The 13890-nt window shown below is 43.0% G+C and overlaps 1 protein-coding gene across 2 annotated transcripts in view; it reads left to right on the forward strand.

The window, feature by feature from the left end:
- The first annotated feature begins 513 nt into the window (after nt 1-513).
- Nucleotides 514-13890, forward strand: part of Zdhhc9 (zinc finger DHHC-type palmitoyltransferase 9) — a 35284-nt gene continuing 21907 nt past the window's right edge. Inside the window, exons 1-2 of one of the 2 annotated variants that reach the window (XM_070039748.1) lie at nt 514-727; nt 2289-2586. In XM_070039748.1, the coding sequence (XP_069895849.1) occupies nt 2420-2586 (167 nt within the window). In that variant the 5' untranslated portion in view covers nt 514-727; nt 2289-2419. The remainder of the gene's footprint in view (nt 728-2288; nt 2587-13890) is intronic. The other variant, XM_070039747.1, reaches the window with a different exon arrangement.

Genomic DNA, 13890 nt, shown 5'->3' on the forward strand with positions numbered 1-13890 from the left:
TGTTCTGAAAGCCTTGGAGATGCAGAGAAGAGTGATTGGAACAAGCTGGCTACTGAATGGGACTTGGGAGGACTAGGACTTGACTTTATGCCTATAAGCTCTAAAATCCTGAGTTATGATTGATTTTAATGCAAATAGGGTTGGGGAGGCCCAGGGAAGATATATTTCAGTATGAGCATCCATATCTGGGAGCTAGTGTTGCTTCAGCATCTTACCACGTGTGTATGTGGGTTGCGGTTGGTCTGGTTCCTCATGTCCTTTGGCACCACCCTTCGCCTCTGTCTTTGCATAACTATATTAATAGAAGGAAGCTCTTCCTATACTGGCGCTCAGCCCCAAGGAGAGGTTGGCAGAGGCTTGGCAGGTGGGAATGTAGCATGGAGAGGGGTGGGGGTAGAGGGTGGAGGCATCGTCGAGTGGCGTTTGGAATAACCAATGGTAGTTGAAAGCAGGGGCGGCAAGGGCGGGGGCGCTGAGGCTGTTGAGCCAATGGAGAACGAGCAACTACTGGAGCGACCTGGTGACGTGAGGAGCGTTCCATTCGGCCAGCGGTGGGCGGTTGCCACAGCTGGTTTAGGGCCCTGACCGTTGGGGCCCCTTGTCAGGAGGAGGCAGCCTCCCAGCCTGGGAGGAGAAGTCCACTGCCACCTCTGGCAGTTGCTGCGGTCCCCTTGGACAATCTACTTCCTGCCTTCAGTTGCGGCCGAGTTCGATCTTCCTCATTCAGGTAACAAGGGGTGGGGGCGGGGGTCTCCGGGGCTGGACTGCGCGGTGGGCTGTATCCTCTTCAGCTGTGTGGGGAATCGGACACGTTGGCACCGCCCTTCTTAACTCGCCAGCGGCAGAGCCCCGGGCTCGGGGTGACTACACGTGGCGAGGCGGGTGTGAGTGTGTAGAGGGTGTGGAAATGTGAGCGTATGGATGTGGCATGTGTCCCAACCTGCCTGGGGCGGTGGTCTGCTGCGTGGCGGAGGCAGGGCGGGCCTCTGGAGGGCCGCACCCGCGGGCTGGGCCAGACTCGGCCTCTGGTACTCGGCTGGAGGGTTGGTGGAGGCTTCCTATCGATTTTAATTTTTGTTCTTTCAGGCCAGCTTCCCCTTCCGACCTCTCTTCTCCCACTTGGGTCAGTTCCTGAGGAGGGGATTGTTTTCCTGGTTAGTTTTACACAAAGGAAGTGTTCTCTGCACCTCTGCTGTCTCCTCCCCTTTCTCCAGCCTCACACCTTCTATTTTCCTTTCTCAGTTGTCAGTACCTTTTTGGACCTTTGCCCTCTTCAGCCCAGGATGATCTTGAGCTGGTTGTTTCTCTCTTGTCAGTCAGGCTGCAGGCTTCCGCCTCGTTTTGCCAGCGTGGGGCATGTGGTGTCAGTAAATAGAGGCCACAGCCCCATACCTGAAAGCAGGAGGATGGCCGTGCTTGAGAAAGGGTAGGCCTGGGAATTCAGAATAGTAGTTAAGAAATGTCCCATAAGTTGCCCTTATGACTTGTCTTACCTGCTGTCTCTTCTCCCGTCATCAATTGCCAACCATTCCACTATCTTTCTTGCTAAAGTCAGCCTTTCACCTACTTTGTCCCTTAGGTGTTTTGTTCAAGGTTGGTGCTCTATTACTTGAGCCAGCTCCACGTTTAGCTTTTTACTGGTTAATTGAAGGTAAGAGTCTCAGGGACTTGCCTGTTCCCACTGCCTTGAACTGCAATCCTTAGATCTTAGCCTCCTGAGTAGCTACGATTACAAGCATGAGCCACCAGCGCCTAGCCAAAAGGTGACTTGTTCCTTGATGTGATTCATATTTGAGTGGCTAATTGAAGAAAGAAGGTATAGAATGGAAGAGGGGAAGGAAGGACAGAAACATTATTTTTAGAGCCCTCTTAATGAAGATTAAAGAACATTGTGGTGTAATGGAAAGTGTCCTGGGTTGGATGGAAATCAGTGGACATGTTTTCTTGTCTCAGCTTTGCTGTTATATGACCCTGAATAAGTTATTTCCTTTCTCTTTACTAATTTACAGAATAAACTACTTGTGTTAGTTTCAAATCTGCTCTATTCTCAAGGTTCTAGGATTATGAAACCATCAGTATTAGTTTGGAAACAGGATTTATTTCAGAAATACTGGCCCCCTTCCCTTTTTTGCAGAATTTTTCATTGTTTCTCTGTACAGTACAAACAGATTAGAAATGAAAATTTCCAATCCCTACTTTTCAGACAGTGTTCATCTTTCTGCTTCTGGGAAATGAGAATTCAATTGCAATTTCTTATTCTTGCCTCATATTTTTTTTCTTTTCCTTAGGTCTAGAAATTCGACTTTTGATGATGGTCGACCCTGTAGCAGCAATAGATAACGTGATATCAGAGCTGGGCTCAGCCTCCATTTCTGCCTTCCTGTAGTCACAAAGCTCATTTTGGAACAAGACTCCAATCATGTCTGTGATGGTGGTGAGAAAGAAGGTGACACGGAAATGGGAGAAACTCCCTGGCAGAAACACCTTTTGCTGTGATGGTCGGGTCATGATGGCCCGGCAAAAGGGCATCTTCTACTTGACCCTCTTCCTCATTCTGGGGACATGTACACTCTTCTTCGCTTTTGAGTGAGTTTCCAATGAGTTGTTTGATTATGGTTACTTTTTTGTGGTATATGGGGATTGAACCCAGGACTTTAGGAATTCTGGAGTAATACTAGAATACAAGAGTAATGCCCCAGTCTTTTTGTTTGTGTTTTGTTTTTGAGACTGGCCTTGATCTTTTGATCCTCCTGCCTCTGCCTCTAGAATAGCTGGGATTATAGGCATGCACTAGCAAGCCCAGCCCTGATGATTTGGATCCAATGGAAGAATCTTCTTTCCTGGGAGTTTCCTGAAGTGTCTTTGGGTCATGCCAACTAAATTCATTACTTGATGGTTATAGCAGCATATATACTTGCTAAAAAGACCAAGACTTTCAATACCAATTTTATAGTACCAATTTGGGGCTATCCCTGACAAATTTGGGAAATGTAAAAGGTGTTTGTTTTAAATATGTGTTTCCTTCTTTCAGTAACAGGAGCTTAGTACAAATTTTTTCTTCTTTCTTTACCTCTCCCAAATCTAGGAGGACCCTTCATTGTTAAAATAACACTCAACGATATTCACTCTGTTATTTTGGGTTTTATTTCCCTCTCTTACCTAGCTGTTAAATTAAAAAGCCAACTGAATTGGGAACTTGCAAATTGGTTCCAGCCTTAGCTGAACCACAGACTAATTGTGGGCACAGCACACAGATGCTTTTTTTTTTAAAGGGAGTTTCTTTTTCTTCCACTCAAAATAATTCAATGTAAACAACTCTCTATTGTGTGTATGTCTGATGCTAGCCTTGGAGATTTTTTCTGTGATGCAATCTTGAGTGTTAGAGCCACTGTTTAGTGTGTGTAGGTCACTATTCTAGGGAGGTGGCCAGTTGGATTCTAGGACACTGTGGCATGACTACTGAGTGTGCTGAGAATGCTCTATACTCTAGGGATGGGAGCAGTGCTAATTGTTTTGGGATTACTATAGGGAGGGCCTTGAGGAACTAAGAGATGTGTGTGTGTGTGTGTGTGTGTGTGTGTGTGTGTGTGTGTGTGTGTGTGTGTGTGTGTGTGTGTGTGTGTGTGTGTGTGTGTGTGTGTGTGTGTGTGTGTGTGTGTGTGTGTGTGTGTAGACTGAGAATCACACCTGATATGGTGTGCAGTGGTTCATGTATATGAATGTCCTGGAAATGGAACTCCCTTGCTGGGGTGTGGTCAGGGGAGATAAAAGGGCCCCCTTAGCCCTCCTATTCAAAGTGAGCTTTGGTCAATTGGGATTCATTTTGCCCCTTCTATAAGGGTTATGGATCTTTTCAGTACATTCAGAATGATTTTTGGACTGATTTTCCAAACTTTTTTTTTATGGTTGCAGCTGGTTTGAGTAACATCAGGGGCAAGAGAGGGTTTCTTATTTATAACAGGCCTACCAAAGTAGGGTCAGAGTAGCTCTTTGTTAAAGGTTCTTTTGCTGTTGCTACTGGTAGATTATTAAAGATTTGGTACCTGCTCTACAGCCTGAGTTTGTGTGTGTGTGTGTGTGTGTGTGTGTGTGTGTGTGTGTGTGTGTGTGTGTGTGTGTGTGTGTGTGTGTGTGTGTGTTGCTTCTGTTCATGGACCAATGGACCAGGGGCTTTTGTGTGGTATGAGTGAGCATATGCAGGCAGACATATGCATAACATCAGACAGTTTGTTTTCTTTCTCACCACTGACCCCAAGGTTTCTTTGCTTCATTCCTGTCTTGCTTCTTGTTAGAAATGCAAAGCTGAGCTTTGCTGTCATTCTTCTCTTTTGCTGTTTTTGTCACTCACAGCTTTGTGGTTGAATTTTTATGATTAGAATCATTCATGATAGAGTTATGACTTGTGTCCAGGCTCTGAGTGAGTTGGTAGCTCTGGTACTAAGAAATCTAGTTTCAATGTCCAGTGGAATTTGGGATTTGGAGCTATTGCTGTGACAATAACTTTTTAAAAATATTCGGGAGCCAGCGAGAGTCTCTGACTTGGATCTGTTCCACCAAAGCCCCTGAAGGCTTCTGAAGAAAACTACCCATGGGGGTAAAGCTTATAATTAGCCAAGTTACTATCTGACAGAGGCAGGTTGAGTTTTCTTCCAATTTTTCTTGGACTTTGCTTCTAGGTACAAAAAGTGAGGCTGTTTATAAAACTGTCCAAGGCAGTTCTAGCTGTCTGAATGATTTGAAGGTAAGGCTGGGGGGAGGGGAGACAGAAGTAAATAAATGTGTTAGTTTATGAGTGGAATAGAAAAGTATAAATCTGATCAAAGAAGGAAGGACCCTGGGCTGGGAAGGTGGATCAGTGGTAGAGTGGTTGCCTTGCATGCATGAGGCCCTCGGTTTGATGCCTCAGCACCACATAAGCAGAAAAAGCCGGAAGTGGCGCTGTAGCTCAAGTGGTAGAGCGCTAGCCTTGAGCTGAAGAGCTGAGGGACAGCGCCCAGGCCCAGAGTTCAGGCCCCACAACTGGCAAAAAAAAAAAAAAAAAAGAAGGAAGGACCCTGATGATGAATCTTTTTATTGAAAATGATGCAGTTTGTATTTGTAAATGTACAAGTGTATTCATGTAGATATATGTATGTACAGGTAAGGGCATCTGAGTAATGAATGGCTGTCTGTTTCCATTCTTAAATTGTCCAGGAGCACAGAATCCACATCCTCTGGCTGTTGCATTTTTTTGTGTGCAGGTCTTGGAGCTTGAAATTAGGGTCTGGGTTCTATTCCTGAGCTTCCTTGAGTCAAAGCTAGCACTCTACCATTTGAGCCACAGCTTCACTTCCAGTTCTTTTGGTAGTATAGTAGAGATAAAGTCTTACAGACTTTCCTGCCTGAGCTGGCTTTAAGCCATGATCCTCAGATCTCAGTCTCTTGAGTAGACAAGATTACAGGCATGAGCCTTTGGTGCCCGGCTTGGCTGTTACATTTTTGCCTGTGGAAAAATAGTTCAAATTTTGAAGCACATCTGGATTTTCATTTAGCAACAATGCCCTGCTTGCAGCAGGTGCTTAGATACAAGTGTGAGCTGATTTATGGCTGCCTGTGACAAGGCTCTGGGTCAGCCAGACGGCTTGAGAAGTCTGCTCAGGTATGTGTGTACCCTTAATGAAAAACATGCAGTATTACTGGTGCCAGTGGACAGCCTTGTACTTTTAGATTTTGTCTTTATAAATCAAGACTTTTCAAAAGAGAGGTATGTAATTTTCAGTGGGCAGACTGTATGTTGAATACATAAAACAAAACAATAAAAGGTTTTCCACTGGGAGCAGTTAGTTCCAAATTGCTCCAAGTGTTTCCGAAGAAGCTGAGTGGCCATCCCTCAGGACTGTTATTACAAACTGGAAATTTGACTATCTGGTAACCAAACCTCTCACAACTCTAGGAATCTGAAAGTCTCTAGAACTATGTCTAACTGGAAGAGTGAAATACACATAAAGGAGAGTATGGATTACTGTAGGTAACTGTATGTAAATATAATTTTCCTCATGGTAAATGTATTTAAGTTTAAAAATGGAGTGAAAACTATACAATGCTTAAAAATAAGAATTTTAATGGAGTGTTAATGTGTATGCTGATTTCAGCTTTAAGCACAGGAGCCATTTGTAGGCCTTTCTGCTTAAATCTTATCTAGCTTGTGTGGTGAACACATAGCCACCAGTTTGGTCTAGAGTTTCAGGACATTATAGCAGAATGACACTGACAACCTGTGAGCTGTCCAGATACTGAAATACTATTGTATTTGGTCAAACATTTCCTGGCAAAGTATAGTCCTCCTGAAAGGTCAAGCATGCTGTCTTCTGGAACTGGCTGCCTAGCTTGCTTTATTTTGTGACCAAACTTTGAGTTGAGTCAAGGTCCTCAGACTTTTCTTGTTGCTCTTTTAAAAAATTAAAATTGTTATTAAAAGGGTGATATACATAGGGTTTACTGTTACCTAAGTCAAGTTAAGAGTATATCTTCCTCCTTTTTTTTTTTTTTTTGTCGGTCGTGGGGCTTGAACTCTTGGCCTGGGCGCTGTCCCTCAGCTCTTCAGCTCAAAGTGAGTGTTCTACTGCTTAAGCCATAGTGCCACTTACAGTTTTCGAGTGGTTTATTGAAGATAAGAGTCTCACGGACTTTCTTGCCCCAGCTGGCTTTGAACCAGGATCCTCAGATCTCAGCTCCTGAGTAGCTAGGATTACAGGCATGAACAACCGATGCCCGGCAGGAGTATATTTCTTTTTGGACAAATCACCCCTTCCATTTCTTTCTCCCAGTTTTTCCCTCCCATCCCCACCCACAAGTTGTATAGTTCATTTTCAACATAGTAGCTAATGAGTACCACTGTGCTGCATTTGTTTACCCTTTGTCACTCATTCTCATTTCTTAGAGTTCATTTCGATAAATATTATTTTATATGATTAGATACACATAGGCATTGTGCCTTTGTGTTCCTCTCCTAAGAATTTCTTGTGGCTCTTAATAGAAGCAGCCTGCTTCTGTGATCAACATTTATATTCTCACAATACCATATGTGGAAGAAATCATATCAAGGCACTATTTAGACCAATTTTCCCCATGGGTGCTTTTCATGTGCATTGGCAGAAGAGTCATTGAATTAGATGAACTGAATAAGGCTTTATAGCACTGCTTAGTAATTGTCCCACTTCTAACCCATCCAAATTTTGTCCCTTTTACGTTCCTTTAGTTGCATATAACGTTCATTGCAACAAATAATCTATAACATTTCTTATATTTCTGAATTCTGTGGTGATTATACTTTTTATTTGTTCCCCACAACTAGAGATAAGCTCTTTCAGGGATTACCACCTATGTTTATAGTCTCTGTCAGGCCCTCTTCCAGGTTTTACATAAAGTAAGTAGAAAAATAAATGTTGTTGACAGAATACATTCTAGAAGCACTTAGAATTTAACAGTTTTGCCAGGTTCTGGTGACCTGCACTATAATCCTACTAACCCAGGAAGCTGAGATGTAAAGATTGTGGTTCAAATCCAGAAGTGCAGCTGTGGCCCAAGAAGTAGAACTCTAGACTTGAGCAAAAACACTCAGGGACGGTGACTAGGCCCTGCATTCAAGCCCCAGGACCAACACACACACACACACACACACACACACACACACACACACACACACACACACACACACAAGTTAACATAGAATCCATAGAATCACAGGACAGTAGAGATATAAAGGGCTTTGGAGATTTGTTTCATCATTTAGTGGGTAAGGAAACCAGGCCTATGAAAGTGAGATTACTTTATCAAGATCTGTTGACCATCCTGCATCTCTGAAGGACACTACATTACTTTTCATCTTTTATTTGGTGCTGGTCCTAGGGATTGAATGGCCTGTGTACTCTCCTTGAACTTTTTTGTTCAGGGGCAGCACTCTACCATCTTAGCTTTTTTGGTAGTTTAGTAAAAATGATGGCATGGACTTTCCTGCCCCAGCTGGCTTTGAACTGTGATTCTCAGATCTCAGCCTCCTGAGTAGCTAGGATTACAGGTGTGAGCCATTGGCACCCAGCTTCACTGTTACCTTGGCTACAAAATCTGGAAGATATTCAGATTACTAACACTGCTCCTACTAGTCAAAAATGGACCAGCATATTTTGGGTTCTTTCTTGTTAGTACTTGTGTGTATTGCCTCAGTTATTTGGTCTCCCAAGCTAGAAAATGAAGACTTTGTAGAAAATTGACAGCTCTGCAGGAGTACTGTTGCCTATCTTAAACTGCAAACTTACAAGTGTAAGGAGATTTGCAAGATAATTAGGGATTTTTGGCTCTTGGCCACTCCTAGACCCCATTGACAGATGATGACTGCAAGAAAAATTGAGTCATGTGTTCCTTACTTTGTTACCTAATAGATGGTCTTGATGGAAGGGAAACTGTATTTATTAATTGATGTGATAGAAAAAGATCTGGCAATACAAACTAAGCAGGTTTGAGGAAACAGGATTATATAGATCAAAGCTAAATTTTGACAGGGCAGAATACTAATGTTCATAGTGACAAGGTCTAGGGTGCCTGAAGAGTGAGGCATACCTCCAACCTGTTTTTTTTTTGTTGGTCCTGGGGCTTGAACTCTGGGCCTGGGCTCTGTCCCTCAGCTCTTCAGCTCAAGGCTAGCACTCTCCTACTTGAGCCACAGTGCCACTTCTGATTTTCTGCTGGTTTCTTGGAGATAAGAGTCTCATAAACTTTCCTGCCCAGGCTGGCTTTGAACTGTCATCCTCAGATCTCAGCCTCCTGAGTAGCTAGGATTATAGTCATGAGCTACTGGCGCCCAGCCCCCAACCTTTTTTTTTTCTTTTCTTTTTTTGCCAGTCCTTGGGCTCAAACTCAGGGCCTGGGCACTGTCCCTGAGCTTCTTTTGCTCAAAGCTAGTGCTCTACTACTTAAGCCATGGTGCCACTTCTGGCTTTTCGTGCTTATGTGGTACTGAGGAATCAAACCCAGGTTTTTATGCATGCTAGGCAAGCACTGTACCACTAAGCCACATTCCCAATGCATGTTGGTTTTTTTTCTTAAGATAGAGTCTCAATTTCTATCTGGGCATATAAATGGACTGTTATCCACCTACTTTAGACTTCCTGTTGTTGCTAGAATGAGAAGTGCATGACAACACATTCAGTTTCCCTTCACTGAAATGTAGTCTTACAGTTTTTTGCCTGGGCTAATTCACGGTAATCCACAGGATGCTTCTTAAATGGAGCAATGAGAAGATAAGGGTCTTTTTTTTTTTTTTTTTTTTTTTTTTTTTCTGCTGATCCTGGAGCTTAAACTCAGGGCCTTGGCACTGACCTTGAGCTTCTGTGCTTAAGGCAAGTGCTGTACCACTTGAGCTACAGCGCCACCTCTGGATGTTTTCTGGTTATGTAGTACTGAGGAATCGAGCCCAGGGCTTCATGCATACTAGGCAAGTACTCTACCACTAAGCCACATTCCCAGCCCCAAGATAAGGGTCTTACAATGATGATTAGATAAGGCCATGGAAAATCTTAGAATACTGGCATGTGAACTTTGGGAGCTTAATGTAGTTGGCAGCAGGTAATTGTTCTGGGTAATTAATCAGAGGTATACTATAATTGAATTTGAACTGAATTTGAAATTTGTTATTTTAACTGAAGTTTGGCAACTACTAAGTAGATTTGCATGGATATATGTTACAAACCTCCTCTGAGAGAGGACCTCTTACTACCTCAGAATTGAAAATGTCTCTGTTGGTTTGTTTTCTTCATTGCTACTAAATCAAAAGAGAGTTTTTTCCCCTCTTTGGCCTTCACATAGTGTAAATCTGGAGGCTGATTTTAAGTTATGCGTTTAGTGTTAAAGGAAACTTTTTTGCTCAGCAGACTCTGTCATTGGAAGAACCTTGGGGTGTCATGCTTTGTACTTGCAAAGGAGGGAGGGACTTGTAGAAAGTCTTTATCATGTGACCAATGGTATTGTTGCCTTAGTTTTTTTTTTTTTTTTTGGTTCTGGGGCTTGAAGTAAGGTCCTGGATGATGTCCCTGAACTTTTGGGTTTTTTCCCTCATGGCTACCATTCTACCACTTGAACCATAGCTCCACTTCCAGCTTTTTGGTGGCTAATAAGAGATAATACTTTCATGGACATTCCTGCTTGGGCTGCCTTTAAAACTTATCCTCAAATGTCAGCCTCCTGAATAGCTAGGATTACAGATATGAGCCACGGTGCCCAGCCTACCTTAGCATTCCTTTTTTTTTTTTTGCCAGTCTTGGGGCTTGAACTCAGGGCCCGAGCACTGCTCCTCAACTTCTTTTGCTCAAGGCTAGCACTCTACCACTTGAGCCACAGTGCCATTTCTGGCTTTTTCTGTTGAGGTGGTACTGAGGAATTGAACTCAGAGCTACATGCATGCTAGGCAAGCACTCTACTACTAAGCCATATTCCTAGCCCTGCCTTAGAATTCTTAAGAAAGCTGAGTCTGGTCCAGCCATATCTACTCTTTTACCTCCAAAGTGGGAGGAAGAAGATGATACAGAGCATGTGCTGATACTGAACATGTATCTATTAGTAGTAATGTTTCTAAAGAAGAGAGTGAAGAAGAGAATAGAGAGGAGGAAGCTGAGTTGTACACCATCCTTCCTGCAAAAGCAGGAGAGTGGACTCCAGCTTTCTTTGGTTCAGTGGCTGCCTGCTATGTGTACCATGTATCATGTTCCTGCACAAATATTAAGTGTTTCTTTTCCATTGAAGAGAAGAATCTGGGTTAGGGGTTAGGTGCTAGGGGAGAAGGAGTCATTCTCTATAGGACACTGGTATTCTGATGTAACACCATGCCTGGAGCTACACTTTTCTACAGTGGTAGGAAGACTTTCCTATCCTCTCTCTTCTCTTGCCTAAGAGAATTGGAGGTCAGTATCTGAAGCTCAGCATGTGGTGTGTGTGTGTGTGTGTGTGTGTGCGCGCGCGCGCGCGCAAACGTGCGCGCGTACACACGCGTGCGCTCGCACTGGCTTGCTCATGTGCTCTGGTCCTGGGGGCTTTAACTCAGGACCTACCTGCTGTCCTTGAGCTTTTTTTGCTCAAGGCTAGTGCTCTACGAGTTGAGGCACAGCTCCACTTGTGGCTTTTTTTTTGGTTTGGTAGTTTACTGGAGATAAGAATCTCATGTACTTTTTATGGGGCTAGCTTTGAACAGTGATCCTCAGATCTCAGCCTCCTGAGTAGTAGGATTACAGGCATGAGCCACCAGTGCCCAGCCAGCACAATACATGGTTTTTGTTGTTGTTGTTGTTGTTGTTGTTGTTGGTCATGGGGCTTGAACTCTGGGCTTGGGTGCTGTCCCTGCGCTCTTCAGCTCAAGGCGAGTGCTCTACTGCTTGAGCTACAGTGCCATTTCCGGTTTTCTAGCGGTTTATTGGAGATAAGAGTCTCATGGACTTTCCTGCCCCAGCTGGCTTTGAACCAAGATCCTGAGATCTCAGCCTCCTGAGTAGCTAGGATTACAGGCGTGAGCCACCGGCGCCACACAGACATTTTTTTTTTTTGGTCATAAACGTGGCCTTTTTTCCTTTAAGTTTTACTTGTTTGGCAATTAGAATACATGTGTTTTTAAAATACTTTTCTCTTTTGCTGGTCCTGGAGCTTGAACCCCAGGCTTAGGTGCTGTCCCTGAGCTCCTTTTTGCTCAAGGCTAGCACTCTACCAGTTGAGCCACAACACCACTTCTAGCTTTTTCTGTGATTAATTGGAGATGAAAGTCTCATGAGCTTCCCTGCCCAGGCTGGCTTCAAACTGCAATCCTCAGATCTGTCTCCTGAGTAGCTAGGATTACAGGTGTGAGCTAACCAATGCCCAACATAGATATTCATTCTATAATAGGTAGTAACAAGATAGCCAATCATGTCAGGGAGGACTTTAAGGAAAACCTTATTCATATCACAGTTCTTCCTAAAAGCTCTCCTTAACAGATGCTATTGGAATAGTTTCAAGCAGCCACCAGCTCCCCAAGAGAGCTCTTTTCTGTCCACTTACAGTGCTTAGAGTCTGAATCGCTGTTCTAACACTTGATTATTTGGCTTATTTTATTCTTTCACTGTTTCATATGTTAGTTTTGTTTTTCCAGTAAAATTAACTTCTATTTCTCCTCTTCTTTTGTAGTCCAGTGCTTACTTGTTGGCTGAGTGGTTGCACTGATAAAAGAGCAAACAAAACATAAAAACATAACAAGAAAGCTCTTAGGGAGACTTAAGGCAGAGTATTATATAGAACTCCAATCTACGCTTCTAATCTTTGAAACATAGCACTGCAGCAGAATCTGCTTGGTCTCTTATAAGCAATACTCATGAATCTTTTGAGAGTTTTTTTTTTCCCATGTGAATTGAAGTCTGTGTTATTTTCATCCCTCTAACGAGCTAGCATGCTGTGGATGGGGGATGGGACGTGACACACTAACCTAGCCTGGCACTGCTGGTTACTGCTGGTCAGTACCACTATGTGGCCCATCAGGATATAGGAGTCTAGCCCAGCTTTGGAAGCCGGAGGCTAGTGAAGAAGTTGGTAGAGGATGACTTAAAATGATGTCTCTTCAGGTGGTAAAAATGAAGACTGCACTGGAACATTATTTATAAAGGGAGAACAGGAACTTCTAACTCCTTGGAAGGAGAAAGACCTCTTGAAACTTGGAAGACAAAGTAGAGTTCTGTTTCCAAAAGTGTTATGGATATCATTATTCCAAGAAGTGATATAGATGGAAAGTACTAAGGAGTTTCAAATCCAATTAGCTTATGTTCATGGATGACAGATCCAGTCTTTCTCTAAGACATATTAAGGATGTTAGAGGATACCCTGATCTTTGGGAATTACTATCAAATCTTCATATAATTTATTCCTGTCAGACAGATCTTCCAGCTTACTTCAGTTATAGAACTAGCATATGGAGTATTTACATTCATTAATTGAAATGTGCAAACTGTATTTACTTTTGGTGGTCAACGTGATATTTTGATGTATTTATGTATACATTGTGGAATGTTACCTAAATGTACTGAGCACATTTATTATCTACATTTAACAGTTTCCCAGTTTATAGTACATTGTTATTAAATATAGGCACTGTTATATGCAGTGGGTCTCCTGAATTTATTCTTACTTATGGAATTTTTGTTGTCTGTTTGCCAGCATATCTTCAATCACCCCATATTAGGTAAGTATTTTTGAGATAGAGTTTTTCTGTGTTGCCCAGGCTAGTCTTGAATTCATGAGCCCAAGCGAACCTCCTGCCTCAGCCTCCAGAGTAGCTTGGACTACAGGACTACAGGTGTGTACTACCATGCTTGGCTTAGGAGATATTTTTTTAAAGACAGACAACATGGGTGGTAGTTTACAATAGTCTTAAATGCTGGCTCTAGATTTCCTCTTTCTGAGTAGAAAGGACTGCTGGTCCCACATCTGCCTCTCCAGCCACACCCATTCACTAGAGACAACTGGCTGCCAGTAGTAGCCTCATCTCTGGAGGAGAAGAATACAATGGGCCTCTTGTGTACTTGTTGACATACAGAGTGGATTGTTGTAGCAGGTGCAGAAGATAGTCTGTGTGGACATTACAGAGACCTTTATCCTTGATGGTGTAGCATAATTCAGATCTAAGTTGTTCTTTGTCTGGTCTACAAGCAGGTGTTAGAATTGGACTTGGTTAAGCTTGGATTCTTCAGATCAGGGGGCAACATTAATTTTGAATTTTTTGTGGTGGTTGTTCTACTCACTCTGTATCTTTTTCCTTTATTAAAAAGAAATAAACATGGCTAATCAGCTCTGAATAGTTTTCAGTCTCAGAGACATTGTTTCTTTGTTTTCAAGAGATCTTATGGG

This window comes from Dipodomys merriami, unplaced genomic scaffold, assembly GCF_024711535.1.
Source record: "Dipodomys merriami isolate MVZ:Mamm:240054 unplaced genomic scaffold, mDipMer1.0.p SCAF_3, whole genome shotgun sequence".
In the NCBI taxonomy this organism is placed as follows: Eukaryota; Metazoa; Chordata; class Mammalia; order Rodentia; family Heteromyidae; genus Dipodomys; species Dipodomys merriami.